Source organism: Culex quinquefasciatus, chromosome 2 (assembly GCF_015732765.1).
Source record: "Culex quinquefasciatus strain JHB chromosome 2, VPISU_Cqui_1.0_pri_paternal, whole genome shotgun sequence".
Lineage (NCBI taxonomy): Eukaryota > Metazoa > Arthropoda > Insecta > Diptera > Culicidae > Culex > Culex quinquefasciatus.
Window position 1 is genome coordinate 12,083,677 of NC_051862.1, and position 25,169 is coordinate 12,108,845.

The 25,169-nt window shown below is 38.4% G+C and overlaps 1 protein-coding gene across 2 annotated transcripts in view; it reads left to right on the plus strand.

The window, feature by feature from the left end:
* Positions 1 to 23,789, plus strand: part of LOC6038359 (tetraspanin-11) — a 35,991-nt gene extending 12,202 nt beyond the window's left edge. For both annotated transcript variants that reach the window (XM_038256088.1, XM_038256089.1), the window contains exons 3-5: positions 22,186 to 22,310; positions 22,402 to 22,593; positions 22,748 to 23,789. In XM_038256088.1, coding sequence (XP_038112016.1) covers positions 22,233 to 22,310; positions 22,402 to 22,593; positions 22,748 to 23,185 — 708 coding nt within the window. In that variant the 5' untranslated portion in view covers positions 22,186 to 22,232 and the 3' untranslated portion in view covers positions 23,186 to 23,789. The remainder of the gene's footprint in view (positions 1 to 22,185; positions 22,311 to 22,401; positions 22,594 to 22,747) is intronic.
* The last annotated feature ends 1,380 nt before the right edge of the window (positions 23,790 to 25,169 follow it).

Consider the following 25,169-nt stretch of genomic DNA (forward strand, 5'->3'; position numbering starts at 1 on the left):
TGTAATAACTTAGGCCGGTGCCACGATATCTCGAGATGGGATAGACCGAATTGGCTGAAATTTGGGGTGAAGACTCCCAAGACATATCCCGTGTGCATGACGAAGCCCGATTTTTAAATTTCGCTCATTTGAAAAATACAAAAATCAAAAACTGACGATTTTTCCTATAAAAAACACAAGCTTTTTTTCCTTTTTTTAAAATTAACTTTTTGAAAATCGGCCTCCGTCATGCACACGGAACCGGTTTAACAAGTCTTCACTAAAATTTGAGCTGGTTTGGTCAAGGCAGTGTTGAGATATCGTGACACCCGTTTTCTGAGTCTGCCAACTTCAAATAGCTATAACTTAAATTCTTTTCTTAGTAAAATACAAAAACTTGAACTGTCAGCAGGGTAACCCCTGGGCCTGGGGTGAGATTGTATTTGGAATGGTGAGAAATTACAGATTGTGTTTGGACGCTCGAACAAAAATAAATGAACAAATGAAAATGAAAAATAAAACAATAAATGTTAAATTTGAATTCCTGGACACTTTTGAAAACAAAATAAAAGGTGTATTGATTTTTTTGTTTATGTGTATTTTTTTTTAATTTTTGACTTTCCGTTTCTTCTTATCTGACCACCAAACATGTCATTAGTATCTTCAAAAATAGCGGGGAGTTCCCCACTCACTAATAAATGTGCTCTCCATCGCTGCTCTCAGCTAGCACCAGCCAGTAGAAGGAAGGCAAGATGAATCAAATGGAAATCTGGTGTCATCTTCGCCTCCCCCTTTTTATGCCCAACTCCAACTTTTATGCTCCAAACTCACTCTTTATCTGAAGCACAGTGTTTTTCTTGCCTTTGGCGTCTGCTGATTAAAATGCGTCGCAGAACACGCGCCCCACACTGCTAGCATAAGCGACTCTAACTCGACATGTAAGGTCAGACCATCTGCTTTTGCTATGATCATGTGGGATTGAGAGTGTGTAGCGGGTTCAGCAGGGGAGATCGGAACAAATAATCATAAATTTAATTAAATATTTTTTTGGAGGGGAGAAGCATCAACAAAAAAAACATCATGGAATGCACTTCTAATTAGTGTCAATTTTGTGCTTGTTTTGCTGTGGAATGTTATGCTGAACTATTCGAAAGTAATTGAACCTCTTGATGTAGAGCCAGTAAATTTATGCAAACCTCACTCGTTCTTATTGCTCAAGTGTGCCTGTTAATGGGCCTTGTTAAAATATTCCGTACAGAACAGCAACATCAACAAGGGTTTGCATTGTAATTCACGTGTTTCTAATTGTTCCGATGGCCACTTCTCGGAACAATACCTGCCAATTCGTGAGGCGAGAACTCACTTGAAAGTTTCAAATTTGGCAACAGGTTCACGTTTCAAAAGCGTCCACAACTCCTGACGCGAGGGCCGTATTAGAACTCTTCGTCAAGAACGTGAGCTTGGCTTCGCCAAGGTTAATCAGAGAAGCCTCACATCAACGGATCTCGGAGTTTCGTTTTTTTCTCTCTCTTGACTTCTACTTGCTTGTTTGCCTCCCTCCCTCATTCTTCTGAGTCGACGCTAGTGGTTTGTTTTAAAATGTAAATCAATTTTGCACCGACTCTGCTATTACCGTAGGGGGGGCCGAATGCCGCCCGTGGAGTGATTTTATTCTTTTTCGACACGGCATTTGTAAGGCAAATTCGTAACGATCTGTAATTTTTCTTAATTTGTAATTTTAATTCTCAACAACTAGCCGGCCAGACTGCAGTAACCGGTTGTGGCTGCTGGATAATGAGAACATTAATCCGGCTTCTGGCGGGCAACAGGTTTAGCTCTAGAGACTTGAACTACCACCTACTGATGTCGGAGCTGGAGCTGATGCTTATGATTCAATTTAACCTTGATTGTTTGATGAGGTTAAACCTATGTGATTGTAATTTTGATCGAAAAAAATAAAATGCTCAGTTAAAGCTGACTTAGTGCCTCACTCCTTCTCTGCAGACAGCAACAACCACTCCATCAATCGCAATCCAAATGTGAAAATCACAAAGAAGGCGACGCCATGATTCGCGCTCAGGCGTCAAAGGCGTCCCTCATGACCATTTCTTCAGCGGTGCGACACAAAACGGCTTCACGTGCCTTAGAAATCGCGCAAGATTGCGCAACCACTGCGAGGGTAGGGTCGCAAGTACCACAAGACCAGAGGTCTTGTGAGATGGTCATAGCTATTAGACTTTAGGCGATGTTTAGCTACTTCCTTAATTTGTGATCCTCTGGACACTTTAGCGACCGTTTGGTGTCAAATTATGACCTGGATTGTGAAATGCAGCAAACCAGGCATGAAATTGAAAAAGGTAGAAGAAGTCTCAAAGGTCGCCGCAACCCGTATGGCTTCATTAACCTGGGCCCCCGGTGGATTTTATTGTCTCTCGTAACGAAAAGTGATTTCCATTGGGGTTGTGGCTCCTCAATGTGGGGAGGGGGCATAAGGCACTCGGACGACCTTTCTTGGGGTCTCAACTTTGGAGACGAGATTTGTAAATGATGTGTGTGTGTTGTTTTGTTGCATAATTTTATCAGAAGATATCCGTTAGATGTGTGAAGTTATACTTTTATTTTGCAAGGATAATATGTATGTTGTAAAGCTGTCATCAATTTAATATTTTATGATAAACAAGACGTTGTTCCAATTTTATCAAAACTACGGCTGTGTGGATCAATCAGACCGCGATCTAGCCTCACAGTCAATCGTTTGAGGATGCTTTTTATATTTTTTTCCCCAATTCAATTTTTTTCAACCAATTCTAAAACGAAAAAGAACCAGAAAGTAAAATTAATTGGATTCTATTTCCTGAAACAAGGTACCGTGAATCATTCAAATTTAAATATGTTGAAAATCCCAAAATTGAACAATTCCAAAATCGCTTTTAAAAATAAAATAAAAATGTGTTTGCCGAAAATTAATTTATTCAAAACGACATATTTATTGAAAAACTACATTGAAATATATTAATTATCGCCAATCAGGCTCATATTTGGGGGAAAGGCGTGTCTACTGGATACACGTCTGCCATAAAAGTGGCTTTGGTTATGGACGCTTTCTTGAAAAGTTATTCATAAATGTTTGATTCTGGGGTGTAAAAGAAAATTATGAACAAAAATTACCTTTTCGCCCGTAACTTCAACGCACGGTGCTCGAAATACCGTTATTATGAAATAAAAATGCAATCCGAGATTTTGGAGTCTATCGATTCCTTACACCATAGCGCATCTCTGTGCAAAAAATAAAAATATTCGCTGATATAGTTTTCGAGATACAGCCCTTTTAAGATGTTACATCCGATTTTCAATAAGAAAACCAAAACAATCAATACAATTTTAGCATTTCAAAGAATATGCATTTCAAGATAATGATGTTTTTTTTTTTTTTTTTTTATTCATATGGATCGTAGCAACCGGTGCGCGAGGTTGAACTTTTTTTTCGCTCCGCGTCATTTTTCCCAACTTTGGAATTATTGGTCTTGAAGAAAAAGTGAATTTTGTTAAAGTCGTCGGGAAGTGAAGCGGTTTTCTAACATCCGGCCTGGATGGATCGCGGTGCTGGAGGAGGACGGTTCAATCGAGGATGTGTGCTCGTTCCAGGGTGGCCATCGAAACTTCCCGGAAGAGCAGGGAGGTGATGGGTTCGACCGGGAAATAGACAACATCCGGAAGCATGCTGAACATGAATGAAAAATCAAAGTTGCTCGAGTCGGGGTTCAATCCCCCGTCCTTTGGATTGTTAAGCAAAAATGCAAAACACTAAGCCATCACGGCTTGGTGAGCTACGACTGGAATTAAGAACACTGTTATCACTAAAACTATATACGTGCTGGGTCCTTGTCCATTTGTCAAGGGTTCAGAAGTTCTAAATAACGTTTGAATCCGATTGATGCAAACGTTCTTTAGGGCGGGGCTTGTCGATTCAAGCTGAGGTACCTCGCGCACGGCTAGCCTGCGTAGAAATGGGTCACCGAAGCTCGGCAGAGCTAACACCATCCAAATGCCTATGCGAGTTATTTGCATGTATAGAATGTAAATCTAAAATACATGGAAACAACTCAATTTGTAAGAAGCGACCGCGTGGTCCCGTTTGGTCGGTTGCACACACACACACACACATGATGTTTTTTGATTCATATGACTGTCAAGTATCTCTGGGCCAAGTTTCAGAAGGTTTGCTGATGTAGTTCTCGAGATACTGCCATTTAAAAATGTTATTTCCGATTTTTTCAAAGAAAATCCATAATATCAATTCAATTTCAACATTTTAAAGAATATGCACTCCGAGATAAAGGTGATTTTGCTTCATATGACTGCCAAGTATCTCTGGGCCAGAAGGTTTGCTGATGTAGTTCTCGAGAATTGATTTTATGGATTTTCTTTGAAAAACACGGAAATAACATTTTAAAATGGCTGTATCTCGAGAACTACATCAGCAAACCTTCTGAAACTTGGCTCAGAGATACTTGACAGTCATATGAAGCAAAAAACATCATTATCTTGAAATGCATATTCTTTGAAATGCTAAAATTGTATTGATTGTTTTGGTTTTCTTATTGAAAATCGGATGTAACATCTTAAAAGGGCTGTATCTCGAGAACTACATCAGCGAATGTTTTTATTTTTTGCACAGAGATGCGCTATGGTGTAAGGAATCGATAGACCCCAAAATCTCGGATTGTATATTTTTTTCATAAAAACGGTATTTTGAGCACCGTGTTACTAACATTTCTTCAAAAAAATTTCGACGTTTCAAAGGAAATGAGTGTGGCTACACTGAAAAAAAATAAAAGTACTAAATTTCTAAATTCTAGGAATTTTTAAGTAATCCGAAAAAACCGATTACTAAATAAGGAAAAGAGGCAAAATTCCTAGAATAAAGGTATTTGGTACTATATTTTTTTATTTTAGTGTACAATGTCCTTTCATTAGGTTCGACCAAAATTAAGAATGTACCGAAAATCCACGGATGTCTCATTGTTCCCCACTCATTTCAGCCCATGGGTAGCAATGAGACACTTGGATTTTTATTCATTGAATTTTTCAAAATCAATGGAAATCTTTTAAAACATGAATTGGAAGTGATTTTTGGCATATTTATTGAGTTTTAACTTTATTTAACCAAAAACGTAAAGTTGATGGTTTAATAGAAAAGTATTGATTTTCGTAGAATGTCTCCTGCCAAGTGCATCTACAATGAGACAGTTCAAAAGCTCTGGCTACGCGGCAAACTTTTTTGACGTACAATGAAGCCCAAAAATTCGGTCGACAAACATGCTAAATCATGTTGATATTTTAAGTCACAAACAAACATTAGAATGTTTGATTTAACCAGTAACAGTTAAATTACGTGCATAATTATCATGGACATTAAAATTAATTTAAAAAATCAAATGCTAATAAAAAATTATTTTTGTTTCCGGAGAGAATGGCTCAATAACAATCCATTTTGTTCCTGGTTTTCTACGAAAGTTTATGACTCAAAGCTAGAGAACCCCTGCTCAAAATCACATTCCTCCGTCTAATCAAACCTCAATCGAACCACACCCCTTCTTTCAACCGCCCAGTCCCTGGTGGACAATCACACAGACGGAGACTTTTGCAATGTTTTGGCTGGACCACCATTGCCTCCGGCTACATTGATACAGACTTCGATTGAGACGCAACCAGCCGGAGAAGAAACATCTCACACACTAGCTTGCTGAAAATTGTCAGCTCGTTCGACATCGGTTTTATGACCATGTCTTGGCCCGTTAGGCTTCTGCTGCTGCTGATCAACGCCTCAAGGGGTGACTTTTTTTCTGGTGCTTGACCACTCGAGTCGGCTTATCTTGCAATAGTTTGGGCAAGGCTCAAAAGACTTCATTAGAAAAGTAGTCATTTTTAGTAGAGTCGTATTTTGATAGATGATTATGTGATTTTCAAAGGAAACGATTATTGCACTAAATACCGGCTCAAGCTCATTATTAAAACAAACATTGCATGTTCTACTGCGGTCATTAAAAACGAACCTGATGTGGTGGCAGAACCGGAAAAAATATGGAACAGCCAAGAATTTCAGTGGCCACGACCGGACAAAGGACATTGCACCTTTCCAGTAGCAGTGGTAGTTGAGTCCAGACTATGCAGCAATGTGCATGAATGGATGTCAATTTATTACGCTGACTGCACCAGACACGCAAATCAACCATAAAAACAAAAGTTTTTCTTTCTGTGTTTCAGTAGTGTTGTAGGCTACTTCCGCGGCGTGTGATGCACTTAAAAATAACAGACACATTAATCACACGAGGGCGCGCACACACACACACACACACACTCACAGGAAGACACAGGTGTCAATGTGGGGCAAAAAGCCATTAGAAGGTAAACATAATAGGTTCATGGGTGTAAAAAACTGTGGCACTGACCAGGGACACTTCGTGGCCGGAATTAGATATTGAACCGCAAGGGGGGCGTTCATTGACCCACTGCTTGAATGGATGAGGCGTTATGAATGACACTTCTGTTGACTGATTAGTGGGGTGATAGTACAAATGTGTAACGAGTCAACTTATTTTGATGTGTGTCATATTTCAAAGGTGGTAACAATAATAATTTTCATCGTGAAAAACACTAAAAAAGTTTTAAAAAGTCTGCCATTTTCCGTTACTCGACTGTAAATTTTTTTGGAACATGTCATTTTAAGGGAAATTTAATTTACTTTTCAAATTTATATTGACCCAGAAGGGTCATTTTTTCATTTAGAACAAAAATTTTAATTATAAAATTTCGTGTTTTTTTCTAACTTTGCAAGGTTATATTTTAGAATGTAACAATGTTCTACAAAGTTGTAGAGCAGAAAATAACAAAAAAAATATATATATAAACATAAGGGGATTGCTTGTAAACATCACGAGTTATCGTGGTTTTACGAAAAAAAAGTTTTGAAAAGGTTACTTTTTGCTTTTCGCTTTGTTTCGTCATCCGTGTCTGTCGCGGGTGACGATGAACGGCCATGATGGACGATGACCAACTTTTTCAGAAGTCTATTCAACTGAAAACAATTAGAAATGCATTTTCCTGCGTTTAAAATCATATTTAGCATGTCTGGAATCGATAAAAAATATTTTAAATTTTTGTGGAATTCCAATGTACAGCACCACAAAAAGTTTTTTTTTCGGCGAAAAAATAAATCTTTTCAATACTTGGATATTTTGAAAACTAATGTTTGCAAAACATTTTTTTCATTCAAATGTTGAAACTATGGCTTGTTATTTCAATTTTTATATTTTTTACATAACTTTTCGAAACTTTATAAAAATCAAAAGGTACGTATGGGACCTTAAACCAAATCGAATGCAACTGGTTTGACCACAATCGGTTCAGCCAGTGCTGAGAAAACTCAATGAGAATTTTGGTCACATACACACACACAGACGTTTGTTCAGTTTTCGATTCTGAGTCGATATGTACACATGAAGGTGGGTCTTCGAGCTTTTAATAAAAAGTTCATTTTTAGAGCAGGATTATAGCCTTATCCTCAGTGAGGAAGGCAAAAAGAAATTGAAAACATGAAGTTTTTTCATACAAAATCTTCGGCACCTTGTATACTAGGATGTAACAAAAATGACTTTTTGGCGGGCATTCATGGGTTTGTTTCGGTGGGCATACTGAGCCTAAATCCCAAATATGTGCTTGATTGGGCGTAACAGGAGCTGGCGCTCCGCCCTTCAATTTTAAATGGGATTTAACCCGTAAAAAAAGATTTTTTCAAAAATGTCACTTTTTGAGGCGTTTTGGCCACCAATGCGTTTACCAAAAACATCACTGGCGTGTAAGCCAGATCCTTGCGCATCTTTTGGTATATATAACATTGAAGTTTGGAGCATCCTGGAGCTCGGTACAGAACTTCAAAGTTTGGCATTTTTTCGAAAAATCGGCCCCGGCAAAAAAGATATGCGTCGCACCTCGCGACGCCCGAGACGCCTTTTGATTTTGCTAGGACCGATTTTTCGAAAAAATGCCAAACTTTGAAGGTCTGTACCGAGCTCCAGGATGCTCCAAACTTACGTCCAAGCTCCTGTTACGTCCAATCAAGCTCATATTTGGGATTTAGGCTCAGTATGCCCACCGGAACAAACCCCTGAATGCCCGCCAAAAAGTCATTTTTGTTACATCCTATTGTATACACTAATGGATGATATTCGGTTTTGCAGCTTGTTTTACATTAACATACACTCAACCCCCGGTGGTTGGTCACTTTTTCGTTTGACACTTTTGTAGTTTGTACCCCATTGGTCGGTCAAAGTCAAACTAAAAAGTGAAAAACTGTCACTTTTTACACGGCGTTCACGCACACTATCAAAACAAATGTTTGGTAGTGTGTGTGAACTCCGTGTAAAAGGGGTGGCAAACTAAAAAGTGACCCCGTTCGTTTGACAACAGTTGGTGTCAAACCATCGAGGTTTGAGTGTATTTCAAACATCATCATGGAAAAAGAGAGCAGCTCTTAAGTAACGTCATAATTCGAATTCCCGGACGCTTCGAAACCCGGACACCTCATCTTGTTTTATCAATTATTTGGATATAAGTTCGAATTATGAATGTCAAATGTGTTATTTGATGAATTCTAGCATCAACTTTCTTTTAAAGTTTGTTTGAACGCTGTAGTTAATGTCAAAACAATCAAATAAAATAAAATTATAAGATTACCAAAAATGCGAAACATTTCACGTGAAATATTTCAGAGGCGTCCGAAGCACCGGGAAGGCAAAGCAGAAATGTATGGTTTTGATTTCCTTAAATTCTAGCAAATTTTTATATAAAATATCGATTGTTTTGATTTAAATAGCTTATTTGAGACCTAAAGAATGCCATTCACTAACGTTTCGGTCAAAATTTTTGCGATTCGTTAGCAAAAACGAGTGTCCGGAAATCGAAGCAAAAGTGTCCGGATTTCGAATCAGCTTTTCCGGGATTCGAAGCACAACAAGTCATTTTAATTTTCAAATTCTGATGCAAAATTGCTAGAAAAGACATATTTTGCAGGCATTCTCTTAAAACTGACTGTTAATACTACATCCTGATGGTATTTCTTCATTTCCAACTTATTACATGTTTTTTTGTCAGCTATAACAAAAATGATATGCTACTAAGTGTCCGGATTTAGAATCATGAAGTTATTTGCCTTTAACCAGGCAGGCAAGATTCAGGCTTATTTTTATTATTATCCCATTCATCAATTATCACCATTGAACTTATTTGGCAAAACTGTTTAGTGAAACCTGCTTGCTTACAAACTATACTTCAAGAATTTCCACCCAATAAATAAGAAGTTCTACCTTGGACTGGACATCCTACCCTTGTACCACCAACCGGGCACTATTTCACAACTCTTTGCAATAGCAGCGCAGAAATCTAATCGCATATGGAATGACATTTTTATGTTCACACTCGTTTTTATTATACAGCACTAACCCATGATTATCAACTTCATGAATATCCTCGCGCCGTAACCCTCTCCACACTCCATGATGACCAGTTCGACGCGGGTTCGTGACCCATTGTTGAAGTCACCTCCACCTGTCTATCTCAGGTGGCGTCCGATCGAGTTTCCGCCGCCACCACCACCACCACCAACCAGGTCGCATTCCATCACACGTTTGGATTAGTGAATGTACAGTTGAAAAAGTTGAACATTTTTGGTTGAAAATGTGTCCAATGTATGATTTAAATGATTTTTTTTACTGTGTACCCCGTCTAAGCACCGTGAAACCAGTCATCATCGCCATCATCCTCGAAACAATTCTAGATTTGTCACGTTTGCAAACTCACGGTTCGTGTTCAATCAGCTCGACCACTCCGCCGCACAAAGTCGGTGTCCGAGAGGTCATTCACAACGATTGCCACTACTGTTGCAGGCACAAAAAGTGAAGGGAGTCCGTCCAGGCCTGGCGTCGGGTATCTTCCGCCTGAAACGTCATCATCGGCGTCGTGTGTTCAGGGCCAAGGATTCTTGAAAATTGACCGCTGGTTGAGGGTTTGTGGAGCGAATCGAACGGCCAACGAGCAAAACAACAAAAAATAAAAAAGAGGTCCGAGCGCGAAGCCTTGAACGGGGTGACTCGCGGCTTTTATCGCGGAATTTTTGTGTGAGTAGTGCGCACTTTTAAGCTGCCCACGATTAAGTTTGAGGATCGGACGGCGTGCGGTGAGATGTGATGATTGATTTTTTTTTCCTGAGAGTGGATTCTTTGTGGATTATGAGTAGACATCAATCAATCGGTGCAATAAACTTGAGACAAAATAAAATAATTTATTTTTTAAACATAAAATTGTTAAAATATTTTAATTTAAGCTATAAAACTTGCTTTAAAAAGTTATTATTACAATTTATTTGAATCGTAACGCAATCAACTTTAAAGTTATCCACGTTTTTTTTTTCTATTTTTACAAAATTATTTTCTAAACTTTCTACAGAACTACAGTAATTGATTAATGAAGATTTTCGTATCAAGACAATACAAAGAAAAATGGTCACCAAAAGTAATCATTATGTGTTGAAAACTAAGTGTCAAAAGTCATAACAATAATGACTTAAGACATTTTTAGATGAGCAGATATAAAAATACTCTAATTGCCAAGTTTTAGCATGCCAATAAGAACTATTTTAAAAGATGATTCACACAATGCTATAATAATTGAAACTGATATTGACCTTCTCGGAGGCAATAATTTAATCCACAGAACATAACAATTAAAACTATATATTTCGTCTCGTTTATTGAGCTCATCTTTGCCCCATTCATCGTGCCAAAGTAGAAACAAACTCCGTCAAGAACCTGCCTCCCAGGTTTGTCGTAATTGATTATAATTGACACCAATTGGGTGCTTCACCGGTAGTCTCGGTTCAACCCCCTCGTGTTTTGCAACGACGACGACGACGATGAAGACGACGAGGTGAACTGGCTTGGTAGCCTGAGTGAGGGGGTTCTCTGTAGCGAAACCCCGTAACCTATTCCTATTAGTTCCGACAGTTTTCAGTTCTCGGCGTGAGACAATTACACGCGGCTTTGCACTTGATAATGACCTCGTCAATGTGCCCGGAAAGGGGTTGTCCGCAAATGACGTTTTCAGAACAGTCGAAGGCAGATCCCGAAAATCTACATCTTCTAGAAAATCAAGAGAGTTGAAAATATACGTTGTTTATGGTTGACCCCGAAAAAAATAGCGACGACAAGCTACTGCAGTTTCCTGGTTCAAATCCTAGGCCGGTAACTGCATTTTGTATTAATTACAGTGTGTGCAGCTTGGTCTATAAAAAGTAAGAACTGCAACTGGTCAGCGCCTTTTTCAGCGCAAAAAAAGACCCGGTTTCAACGACAGCAAGAGTGCCGGTTTCGTTTTTCTCTCTGCTGGAATTTTTTTTTTTTTTTTTTTTTTGAATTAAATATACTTTATTGAATCTTTCTTATAATAATTACATTTGGTTTACATAATAAGTGGTCAGCTGTGGCTCTTCAGCTTTAGTTTGTTTTTCGTGATTTAAACACTGTTCATTTTTATAACTTTAAAAGTATATGATTTATCATTTTTGTAACACTAGGTACAATGAGGAAAAAAAAAATGTTATGTTAAGAAAACATAACCTAACCTAAAACTAACTTAATCTTACCATAAACTAAACCAATCCTTGAATCAAGGGGTATTCAGATATAGCACATTTTTCCCTGAATTTCAAACATTTTTCTTGAATCTTCTGATCCAACATTTTAACTTCTGCTAATTCATGAACCTCACTTGATCTTGTCCAGCCAGGAACATTCAAAACCATTTTGAGTACCTTGTTTTGGACACGCTGGAGCTTCAATTTATGAGTTCTAGCGCAACACTCCCAAACAGGTACTGCATACTCAATAACGGGGTAAATTATTTGTTTGTAAACTGCTAACTTATTTTTCAAAGATAGCTTTGATTTTCTGTTAATTAAAGGATACAAACACCTGATGAGAATGCTGCACTTGTTCAATATTTTATCTACATGCTGCCGAAACAAAAGTTTCGAGTCAAGTATGAGACCTAAATAGACAACTTCCTTTGACCAGGGTATCGAAACATCATTCATTTTAATCAAAACATCATCCTTTGGGACAAATCTGGCCGATTTGGAAAGTGGAAAAATGATGGTTTGAGTTTTGGCTGCATTTATGCGAATTTTCCAGTCGCCAAAGTATTCGGAAAGAACGTCAAGACCCTTCTGAAGACGGCCAACTAAATATCTGGTTATTTTACCCTTATAAATAACGGCAGTGTCATCAGCAAAAGTGACAACACACCATTACCAGGAAGAGTAGGCAAATCAGATGTAAAAATATTGTACAGAAGTGGGCCAAGAATACTTCCTTGGGGAACCCCAGCATCAATGTTGAATAATCCAGAAGCAATCCCATTCAGAAAACCCTGAACGATCTCTCCGAAAGATAGTGCTGGATAATTTTGATAAGATACATTGGAAAACCGTATAAATACAGTTTATGTATCAAACCATCATGCCAAACATTGTCAAAAGCCTTCTCAACATCCAACAAAGCCATAGCAGTTGATTTAGACTCAAGCTTGTTCTGCTTGATGATTTTAGTTACTCTCGTAAGCTGATGAGCAGTATTATGTCCCTTTCGGAAGCCAAACTGCTCGTTCAAAATTATATTATTATCGTTGGTAAAATCCAAAAGCCTTGAATAGATGACCTTCTCAAAGAGTTTGGACAGACTACTCAAAAGACTAATGGGACGATAACTTGTTGGCGATGTTGGATCTTTTGAGGCTTCAAAATTGGTATGACTTTGCCCAGCTTCCAATTGGTGGGGAAGTAACCAAGTTGCAAACATTTATTGAAAATATTGGCTAGATGTTGAAAGAACTGATCACTCTGTTTTTTCAACACCAGATTAAAATGTTATCAAAGCCTGGAGCTTTCATATTTTTCATTTGTTTAACTGCAACTTTGACTTCCTCACCAGAAACATGGGAATCTGCAGGAAATTCAAAGGTAGAGTCATTGATTGTTGAAATACTATTGGCAACTGATGTTTCTTTACGGCTGGTCATGGAAGCGCCAAGATTATGTGAACTAACAAAATGAAGCCCAAGTGCATTTGCCTTTTCCTCGGATGTAATCAAAGGAGAATCCTCAACAATAAGAGGAGGAATAGGCTTTGGTTTGTTTTTAAGAACTTTTGAAAGTTTCCAAAATGGTTTTGAATAATTCCCAAGCTGGCTTACATGTTTTGAAAATTCTTGATTTCTGATATTGTCAAGTCGGTCTTGTATGATTTTGTTCAAATTGTTCACTGAAATCTTTTGTCATAGTCCCCAGTCCGTTGATATTGTCTCCTATAAACATTCCTAAGTCTAATCAAGTGTTTAGTATCTACGTCAATATCAGTTACCTTAAAATTAACAGGAACCTCCCGAACGTTGGCAGCCTCTGCTTGGTTGATAGCCTGCTGGATCACCTCCAGCGAACGATCAATATCGGCAGAAGTTTCCGGGTGTTGATCATAGTCGATGTTGCTGTCGACCACTTGCTGAAACTGCTGCCAGTCAACGTTGTGGTAATCTTTCCGGGTTGGTTGCCGCTGCGGAGTAACGGAAGCTCCAACCTCCACAACCACCGGATAGTGATCAGAACTCAACTCTTCAAACACCTCAGGATGAGCCACGTTCTCAGCCATATTGGTAATGAAGAAGTCGATGATTGAGTGATTCCCAGACCGAGCCACCCTCGTTGGACGATCCGGACTCACAACGTTGTAGTATCCGTTTTGCAGATCGTTGTGCAGAATCACTCCGTTCCGATTCCTCCTGCTGTTGCCCCAAACTTCATGCTTCGCGTTGAGGTCACCAGCGATGATGTACTTTGCGCTCCGCCGTGTCAGCTTCTGGATATCGCTCTTCAGTTTTGCTGCTGAACCATCTCTGGCATTCACCTGACGTGGACAGTATGCAGCAATGAAGAGTACTGGGCCAACCGAAGTGGGAATTTCCACTCCAACGGCCTCGATGATGTCCAGCTTAAAGTGTGGCAGCCGGCGTGGCTTGAGATCACGATGAACAGCGACAAGCACACCTCCTCCTCCAGAGGTGGTCCTATCGAGCTGCGTCGCGATCTTGTAGTTTTGCAGATAAACTTTTTCACCGGGCTTCAGATGAGTTTCCGTGATGGCAGCTACGTCGATCTCCTTCTCGCGAAGAAAATCCACCAGCTCTAAATTCTTCCTCCTAATGGAGCAAGCGTTCCAATTCAGCAGCTTGAGGGACCTACGATCCATACTGGATGACGAACGAGGTCAGCACTTCAATCTGCTGGGTCTTGGTTTTGCATCCACGCAGTGCAGCGGACATCTGTTTGAAAATATTGAGGAGTTCGGTTGAGGTGTAAAGATCATTACCATTTTCCTCAACTGCTGGTTCTTGGGTTGGTCTTGGCTCCTGGCTGAAGCCCGGTGGTGGCGGTCTCGGCTCCTGGCTGGAACCCGGCCGTGGATGATTCATCTCAGCTCTCTTCCTGGGATCCAACGGCAACGGTGCCAAGTTTGGGACCTGGCGTCGCGGTTGAAGAGGTGGAAAATTTTCCTCCACCAGGGCTGGAGGAGTTCTACGACGCTGAGGCTGATTCTTCGTCGATGCTTGCTGCCGAATTTTCACGAACTCAGCTCTCTTGGGGCACTTTCGGTCGGTTGACGAGTGCTCACCGTTGCAGTTGAGGCACTTCACCAGCGAATCTTGGATGCACTGGGATGTGATGTGCGCATCGGTACCACATTTGGCGCAACGACGCTTCAGGTGGCAGTTCTTACCTCCGTGCCCGAAACCCAGGCAGTTGAAGCATTGTGTGACGTCACGATGCACTGGTCGGTATCGCTCCCACGACACGATAATGTTGAAAACCGCTCGAATTGCCTTCAGCTCAGGAAGCGTCGTCGATCCCTTAGCCAAATGCAGCAGGTAGAGCTGGTCACGGTACTTGATGTCTTTGTTGCGTCGGCTCATTTTGTGCACGGCCAACACATCCAGTTTCAAAACTTTTAGCTCGGCAGCTAATTCCTCCACTGGCATGTCGTACAGACCTCTGACGACGATTTTGTACGGCTTATCCATGGCGACATCATGGGTAAAGTACTCCGCCTCGTTTTCGGTCAAGTAATCCTTGACCAGTTGATAGTGCTGCCTGGATTGCACCAGCACCTTAAATCCGTCCTGACACAGACGAATGTTGCCTAGGACTTTCCCAGACTTGATGAGTTCAACCAGCCCCGCTCGAAAGTCGATCGTTGCTGCTGATTGCCGCACATAAAAAGGAGGCAGTTTCTCCTTTCGCTGTTTCACTTCATTCTCCTTTGCTTCCGCTACCTGGTCCTCGTCAGGCAGTCCAGCAAACTTGTTGTTCTTCAATAGCTGCTCCTCGTGCGACGAAGAGTTCTCCTCCTCCTCATCCATCGGTACAGTACCGTCGCTCTTTTTCGTCTTTTTGCTGTTCGATGTCACTTCCAAAAGCACCTTCCTTTTGGAAATCCCCGGTTTTTGGCCATCAGTTGAGGCCTCAACCTTCCTTTTGGAAATTCCCACTTTTTTGCCTGCTTGAGCCGCAGGTAGGGCAATATTGCCGGCGTTTTGCGCCGGGACGCGACGAGTCATGTTGATTCAGACAACCTTCACCAACGAATGCTCGGATAACAATGATTCTCTCTGCTGGTGTTGTTTGTTTTGCAAGATTTTCCCTTTCGTTTACGATTTACAGCTTTCCGTCCCGTGGTCTCGAGCCCAGGTCGCGTCATCTATTAGCACATGGGCGCGATAACGGACGGTTTGCTTGGTTGTGCCGGATTGCGTGATTGTAAGGGTTAATTGGAGATTGGAGATTTGAGGTGCAAATTGTAACTAATTTGATTTTTTTTTTCTTTGGAGTTATAAATAGATCAATCGTTTGGCATCAATTCAAAATTTCAGATAAAAGAATTCTCAACCGCAGATCGAAACATTTAAATAACTAGTTTTACTTGCTAGAATATATGTTTAATATTATTTTCAAGACCATTCTACTCAAAACTCAAACATCTATTTTCAGAAGGTTTGAGTTAAATTTTAAGGCCAAATGAGTTTGCAGATTTTTATCAAACAAGAAGACTTTTTGTTAAATCATGGTAAGAAAATGAATTATGACGCCTGAAATTGTTGTTCCGGTGCAAGTTTAGAGGAATCGAGTTGAAAATTCAAATTGAAAAAATAATCCAGCCAAAATAGTAGTTTATGCACCAAGTTGCAAAATGAAGATTTTTTCAGCACGAGTTTATCGAAGGATGTTCACCAAGCGTTTGAGAAATCAAAATTTTTTTGAGACCGTTGAATCCACAGCATCATTTTTTGCAAATCCGAAAAAACAATTTTTGAGTTAACTTGAGCATGAGCATGAGCATGAGCAAAAAAATTCTAAGTGTAAAATATAGGTATTCGGTGCCCTCTCCCCGTGCCATACCTTCACACTTAGGAGACCCGGGAGTCGGAGTCTTGTCGCAAAAAGAACGATACACACCTGTGGATCCGTTGACGAAACCGCAAGGTTTAAGAGGGCCACATTATAAGGTGTTACGTCGATTCCGTTTTTTTTATGAGCATGGTTGACTGCCAATGAGCTGCTACTCCGTTATTGACAGATCAGCTGAAGTTAAACAATGAATCAAAAATGATCAGTGGGAGCCAACCATCCGTTCACTGTTTAACCTCTGAAGATCCCTACTTTATTAGTCAATACTTCAAGCATCACGTGATTAATTTTTTTTTGGGTTAGTAGGATGCCTCCCTAGCTACGACGCTATGGAGAGGACTTTCATAACAGACCCGTCGGTGAGCTTTCCGAGCAACGATGCTATGGGAAGGTCTTTCTGGTTAACACACAAAATCACTCACACACAGTTATTTTGCTCCACTATTAACTCAACGATCCAAATTGTCAGTGCGTCTTTCGATCATTATATAGAAATGGCTTTTTCACAACAACAAAATTAAACCTTATTTGAAAAATTTAAACACAATCCACCCGACGCCGTGCCTTCCGATCAACAATGATATAGGAAGGGCTTTGAAAATCACAAAAGAAATCACTTTTCACTCCGAATATTTTTTACGACCACGCGCTCCCTTTGCCAATTATGCACTGATGACGCTGCATTTTCAGATGGTAATCTTCTCCTCGCAGCACACAATTCACGACAAAAATGCGAAAAAAAAGGCACACACAAAAAAAATCACTTTTCACTCCGAATATTTTTACGACCACGCGCTCCCTTTGCCAATTATGCACTAAAAACAATTTTTGAATTAACTTCTAAGTAAAAGTTAAATATGCTCAGTCAATTCATCGTTCAAATCAAAACAATATTGAAAAGCATTACTTTCCAATAGAAGTGCTAAAAAGGTCAACTTTTCAAAAACCCATTTCAGTGTTGAAAAGTTCTTGTAACATAAAGTTTTACTTTTCGATTTCGTTATTTTTAGTAGAGAAAAACCAGGCAACGTCGTTCTAGAATTTTTCACGACGGAATTGCATTTTTTTAGATTTGTTTATGGTGTTGTTATTATAATATGTATAGAATGTTGCAGTTTTTTCAGGACTTCTGGAGTTTTTTTTTTTTCAATTTTCCAAAAAACTAAATTTTTTGTATATTGCTATTGTTTTTAAGGCAAAAAACCATAGTTTTCAAACAAAATATCTTGATTTGTAATTCATAGATTTGGAGAACCGTTCAACTAAGAGTCAGTTTCTAAGCCTTATCTATGATAACATTTTTCGAGTTAAGTGCTCTTTTAGGGAAAATTTGTAAAAATCTTAATTTAATAAAAAATGCAGATAACTTAAGAGGCAGTATTTGTAGATTCTGCTCGGTTTGTTCTAGAGGTCGTATCGAGGTGCTCCGATTTGGATGAAACTTTCAGCGTTTGTTTGTCTATACATGAGATGAACTCATGCCAAATATGAGCCCACTACGACAAAGGGAAGTGGGGTAAAACGGGCATTGAAGTTTGAGGTCCAAAAAACATGAAAAATGTTAAAATTGCTCGCATTTCCGTAAAACTTCATCAATTCCAGCTCTCTTAGATGCATTCGAATGGTTAAAGCCCTTCAAAATGTGCTATAGACATCCAGGATTGGTTTGACTTTTTCTCATAGCTTTTGCAAATTACTGTTAAAAATGGGTTTTTTTAAAACCTTAATAACTTTTTGCAACAGCCTCCAACACCCATACTCCCATAGGTCAAAAGATAGCGAATGTCATGGACTAAAAGCCTACGGTATTAACTTTTTGGCCAATCGCAGTTTTTCTCATAGTTTTACGATTTTTCTAGAACAAACATTTTACAACGTTAGTTTTTGCCCGTTAGGCTGTTATAGCTGCACTTTTTGGTCTCAATTTTGTCATATTCGGAATCCTCGGACAATTTCACGTAAGTTAGAAGTATTGGAGTTGTAATTTTGATTTAAAAAATTATTAAATAAAACATTTTTGAAAAAAGAAATAGATCTTATTTACCCTATGATCAATACGTCAAATGCTGTATCAAGTAGGCGAAAACTTGTTTTACCCCTAATTAGACAAAATGCTAAATAATATTTTAATTAATTCTAAATGGCATTTTTTCCAATCAAATTCAAAATTCCTACACCTCAATCTAATGTAAAATTTTCTGAGGATTCCGAATATGTCAAAATTGAGACCAAAAAGTGCCGCTATGGAGGCCTACAGGGCATAAACCAACGTTGTAAAATGTTTGTTCTAGAAAAATCGCAAAACTATGAGAAAAACTGCGATTGGCCAAAAAGTTAATACCGTAGGCTTATAGTCCATGAAATTCCCTAAATTTTGACCTATGGGAGTATGGGTGTTGGAGGCTGTTGCAAAAAGTTATTAAGGTTTTAAAAAAACCCATTTTTAACAGTAATTTGCAAAAGCCATGAGAAAAAGTCAAACCAATCCTGGATGTCTATAGCACATTTTGAAGGGCTTTAAAAGACCATTCGAATGCATCTTAGAGAGCTGGAATTGATGAAGTTTTACGGAAATGCGAGCAATTTTAACATTTTTCATGTTTTTTGGACCTCAAACTTCAATGCCCGTTTTACCCCACTTCCCTTTGTCGTAGAGGGCTCATATTTGGCATGAGTTCATCTCATGTATAGACAAACAAACCCTGAAAGTTTCATCCAAATCGGAGCACCTCGATACGACCTGTTTCACATCGGTGAAAAACTCGCTCTTAACAATAAATAATGAAATAAAAAAATCAATCGTAAAAACTCAGATAAAAATACTTAATTCAAAATCCGTGAGGCATTTTTTGTACTTGTAAATTTGAATTTTTATTTCAAAATAGATTGCAAAAATAGATAAAACTTATAAAAATTCAAACTGTGTGTATCAAATAGAAAAAAAATGGCAAAAAAATAAAAAGGTATAAAAATTTAAATAACGAGCCATAATTTCAACCGGAGCCGTACCTTGGGTCCAAGGCGCCCTTGGCGCCTTCTAGAATTTACAAGCATTTTGATAAATTGATATTAATTTTCAATTATTGCTTCAATATGAGTTTTGATTTGCAATTTTTAACCTTAATATGTTTAAATTAAGAAACACAATTATTTTATGTTTTATTTTTCCAATAATATGAGATAGATTGAATTGAAAATTCATTATATGATTTTTTTAGCTGGCTGAATATTTTTCAGATTTCATAAAATCGATAATGATAGCATGGTTTTGTTTTTTTTTAATTTATTTTTCAGATAAATGCACAAAATTAAATGCTCAATCGTGATAAATTTTGCTATAACTTGTTAGCTAATTTTATATTTCGAAACCTACATAATTTGATCTGATCTAGTAGATTGAATAATCAAAAAACTTTCCTCGATTCGTAAAAGAATTGACTGATTTGGCATTGGATTTTATTTCGTTAATTTAAGTTTACATTGAAAAAAGAAAAAAATCCTTCTTCAAAATTGAAATAATTATACAGTATGTAAAAAAAGTATTTACACCCCTTGGGCACTATGCACATTTTGTGATGAAACATGTAAAAAATTTGAAGTTTGACAGGAACCTAGTAAAAACGTGGGTTTTATAGAAAACCTAAATGTTTGGGTATCAAAAGATCGGAAATTTTATGCCCTTTCCGATGCCACATAGGTTGACTTGTGAATCGTGGACCGGTTCAGATGCCGGCGGATTTTCTGACGACGTAATTCCGGGTTGGTACGAAATTCCAACGAAAAATCTATTCTATCGATACAAATACCCCCAAAACGGTGTTATACCCACTCCAAAATGTTTATTTAGCAATTCTATTGTAATATATTGACATTTATTTGAATTAAAAGTTTGCAAAATTAAGTTTAGATAATAAGTTTTATATAGAATTTCCAGAGTTGTATAAACTTTTATACTAAGTAGTTAGTAAACTTTAAATTCAATCCAAATTATTTTTTTAATCAGTCAAGGATGCCTATTTGGAGTTGGGAGACTGGATTTATGGTGATTTGTCAACAAATAACATTATTTATGTTAATTTTTCGAAAGGTGTACAAACTTTTTTTGCACCTTTTTATTTTTGTAATAATATTTGTTATATAACTTTTTATAGAAATCATCTTTTCATAAGCTTTTTGTAGCAAAATGTTTGACATGAGTTTCGAAACAAAACGTAGTACTAGGTTCCTGTCAAACTTTAAATTTTTTACATGTTTCATCACAAAATGTGCATAGTGCCCAAGGGGTGTAAATACTTTTTTTACATACTGTAATTCGATGCCCGTGCACTCTCTTGTTCTATCTAGACAGGAATCCCAGCAAGCTTAGTTCAAAAGAGCACACCGGCATCGAAGTATAAATTTTCAACATGCAGCGGCAGAACAAAATCTCGTCAAATTCAATTTAGGCCTTTGCATTTTTTTTAAATTTCTGTCACTCTGACCAAAAAAATAAAAAAAGTTAAAAATTCAAATTACCGGCTACTGTTTCAATATTTGAATGAAAAAAGTGTTTTAAAATGCATTAAACACCTGTCCAGTTGTTTTGCCAACATTAGTTTCCAAAATATTGAAGCATCGACAATTTTTTTTGCAAAAAATATTTTTTGCTGTGCTGCACGTTGTAATTTCATGATAATTCAACACATTTTTAAACAAGTCCAAATATGCTTAATATGACTACCAATGCAGAAAAAATCATTTTAGATTGTTCTCAGTTGATTAGACTTCTATTTTCTTTGAAATTTTGGTGTTTTTCGGAAAAAAAAATTGCCCCCTAATTTTTCAGATCAAGTTTAAAGGGGCAGGGCCACATGAACTTTGAAAAAATATTTGCAACGGGCTAATTGGAAGAAATCAAATTTCAGAAAAAGTATTAACAAAAAGCTGGAACATTAAAAAACTTAACTCGAAAAAAAGTTCAGGTGGTTATGTCACACATTGTTAACATGACAAAATAAAAAAAAACAATTGCGACTCTGTGAGTCATATTTGGCAACTTAAAACGAGCCATCAAACAAAATAATTTCTGTCACGAAAGAAGATGCACCAAAATTTGTTTGAAAAATAATTCAAAGCCATTTTTGGGCTGTTCAAAGTGATCTCACCAAAATTTCTTTAAAAACTAGTTCTTATAATTTAATTTCTATTTGTAATTTTTTGTTCAAATCTCAAAATATAAATGGAAATATTTCAACTTTTTGAAGATGTTTCCCAAAATAAGGCTGGTACAAAAAATGTTCAATGAAAATATTAGTGTGGTCAACAGAAATCTATCTAATATGCATTCCCCTGCGTTTAAAATCTCGTTGAGCATGTTTGGGCTGATTCAAAAATCTTTTAAATTCGGTGAATTTTCGATGTTTAAAGAGGCAAAAAGTTGTCTATCGCTTTTTTTTTTGTCAAATCTTTTATTTTTGAAAACTAATTATTTCATATAAACTGTATGGGTGTATAATGCATTTCCAATAGTTTTTTTCCATCGAAATGTTGAAGTCTTATAATTTCAATTATTATATTTAAAAAATATTTGCTTCGCCCTAAACGGATTTTATTAAAAACAACTAAACTAATCCCTACTTCCCTTCCCTTTACCCTTCCAGGACAGCCCCACTGAACCGGCAAGGACGCCCCCAAATCGCGCCTCACGATGGGTTCCGGCGGCAGAATGGACTGCTGCGGGCAGTGTGTCAAGTATAGCATGTTCGTCTCCAATTTCATCATTTTCGTAAGTAATCTCGATGTCGTGTTGTCGCGTGACATGTGACTCCCCCTGCGGCTTGGCATGCAATTTTTACAATTTTTTTTTTAACTTTTAGCTCGGCGGTGCCATCGTGTTCGGGCTCGGCGTGTGGACGCTAGTCGACAAGAACTTCATCAACGAGCTGCTCGGGACGAACCTGTTCTCCGGGGCGGTCTACGTGCTGATTGCGACCTCCGCCCTGGTCTGTTTGCTGTCCTTCTTCGGGTGCATCGGCGCCGCCAAGGAGTTCAAGTGCATGCTGCTGACGGTGAGTGGAAGCGGTTTGAGCTGCGCGTTTCAGCATTGTTTCACCAGAGTGACGAGAGTGGCCCCTTCACACACCTTCATCTCAGCCATCAAGACTCGTGAGAGATTCGCTGGTTGTTTGTTCTAAAAATGCTTGTTTCCTTTTCGTTTCGCAGTACTTTATTTTGATTTTCCTGATTTTCGTGACGATGCTGATCGGCGGCATCCTGGGCTACGTGTTCCGCGAGAAGGTCTCCCAGACGATGCAGCAGGAGATGCACTCGTCGATGCGGCTGTACGGGGCGCCCGGCGGCCGGTCCATCACCCAGGCCTGGGACACCACGCAGGAGCGGCTCAAGTGCTGCGGCGTCAAGACGTACCACGACTGGCGCGGCTCGATCCCACAGTCCTGCTGCCAGCGAACGCTGACGGACTTTAAGCCGTGCCAGGACAATCCGACGCCGGAGAACATCCACGCCCAGGGCTGTCTGGATATTACGTCGAACCTGATCCGGGACAACGCGGCCATCATCGGCGGGGCCGGCATCATCGTGTCGATTCTGCTCGTCTTCGGGATGATCTTCTCCTGCTCGCTGTTCCGGATGATAGAGTAGATAGAGCTTGAGGCCTGGAGCTTCACTGTGCAAAATATCAAAATCAAAAAATGCAAAGAAAGTACAATTCTGGGCGCGCCTTAAAGCAGAAGCAGTTCATAACTGAGAATGAATGATATTTTTGATTATAATTTCTCCTCTTTCACTCTTGAATCAGGTTGTAAATACCGAAGAAATGCCGCAAAAACCCGAATACAAAAGGCATTTCGTCTCGAATGATCACGCGAAATTCGTCCACTTACTTCAAGCAGCATTGCTTTTCAAACACAATCTGTTCTTATTATTTAAACAAAACCGTGATTTTGTATTTGTTAGCTAGTAAGAAAGAAAAGCATAATTGAGAGAAAAAGCGTGTGGGTGAGTGTTTTGAGCCATGAAAGATATGAAAAGAAGAAGCACAATTTATGCCAGCATCAAATCCTCGAATTGAGTTGTTGAGAAGATTTTCATTCCACATCCCCCACTGCAGCAGTCAAATTTACTTACCCTGCACTACGCTAATTATTTACTGTAGAGCTGCAACGTCGTAACGTGTACGTTTGTGTCATTGTAAAAGTTTAATTTAATTGATTACAAATAAAGAAGTTTTTAAGCTGTAGGTTTAGCTTTTTTGTTTTATTTTGTGGTGTGACTTTCCTGCGTGTTGCTTGTTTTCGTTCTTAGATGATTTCCATTAAAACAATATTTCAAATGATCTCAGTGACTCGGAGAGGACGCCTGGTACTTTATCGAAATCTAGAGTCCACATTATACTTTTAAGCTGAGATCTAGGTATATGAAGTTGTCGCTTGTAAATCTTTTTGTGGGAATCGCAGTTGATTTTTATTCGAGAGTGTGTGTGGTCCAATGCAATACCCGTTGACCGAAAGCGAAATTATGGGAAAGTATCGTTTTTATCAGACTTGGGTTATGCTGGTGGTCAACCCACCAAGCATCAGTAGAATCCTCATACATCATACAATTTGTGCAAATTTTTATGATGCAATCTTACCCCCATTGTCATCCCTGATCCCTGAAGGTCGTCAGTTCGCATTTTAGAGGTTTATTCGTCGATACCTATATCTTGATGGTGAGGCTGTACCACTGTACCACCCATTTTTAATTTTTCTGGATTTATAATAAGACTCGTTTTTCAATGATTTGTAGCTCGAAACCGTCAATAGACAGAAACTGATGAAACTAGAAACAGCGCTGTTAGTGTCTAGCGAACTCTTATAATTGGACGCCATAAAAAAAATGGTAAACATAGTTTTTAAATCGCTGCCATTCACTATTACTCGAATTTGCAACAACCCTGAGAGCCTTTTTTTTATTATTGACAGAAATATCTATTTTATAACTGCATTTTATAATAACTTTTGAGAATGTTCAAAAAATTGCGTGTATTCTTCACGAGTTATCAGAATTTTACGAAAAAGATTGCTTAAGCGTTCTCAATTTCAGATGGTAGTCCCAGATGTCTCCTACAAGCTGCTGGTCGAACCGAGTTGATATCTGGATGGAACACTTTTTTATTTGAGTTTGAAAATTGTGCTATTGTTTCACTAAAATGCCAACAACTACCTTTCGATTTAACCAATTGGGATGCCTCACCTCACATTTTGTTGCATTTTTGAACCCCTATCAGGTACATTTGAATATTTAAATAATTTAAATAATTTAATTGTTTTTTTCTTAGTTACAGCTATTTTAAGATTTTTGACATTGTTTGCAATCGCAGATTTGCTCTATTAAACTGTTACTACGGAATTATGGACACCGCAATTTTATTTCAACTTTATAAATGATGGAAAATTGTAATTATTGTAAAAAATTTTTATTTTAGAGAAAATCTTCCTAAAAGTGACATAAACATGAAAACGGCTTTTTTTAAAGTAACAGGTTTTTCGATTATTTTTTTAAAAGTTTATTGAATTAAATTTAAAAACAAATCAATGTTTTCGGCATACAAATTTTCTCTCTCTGAACCATAGATCAAAAGAAA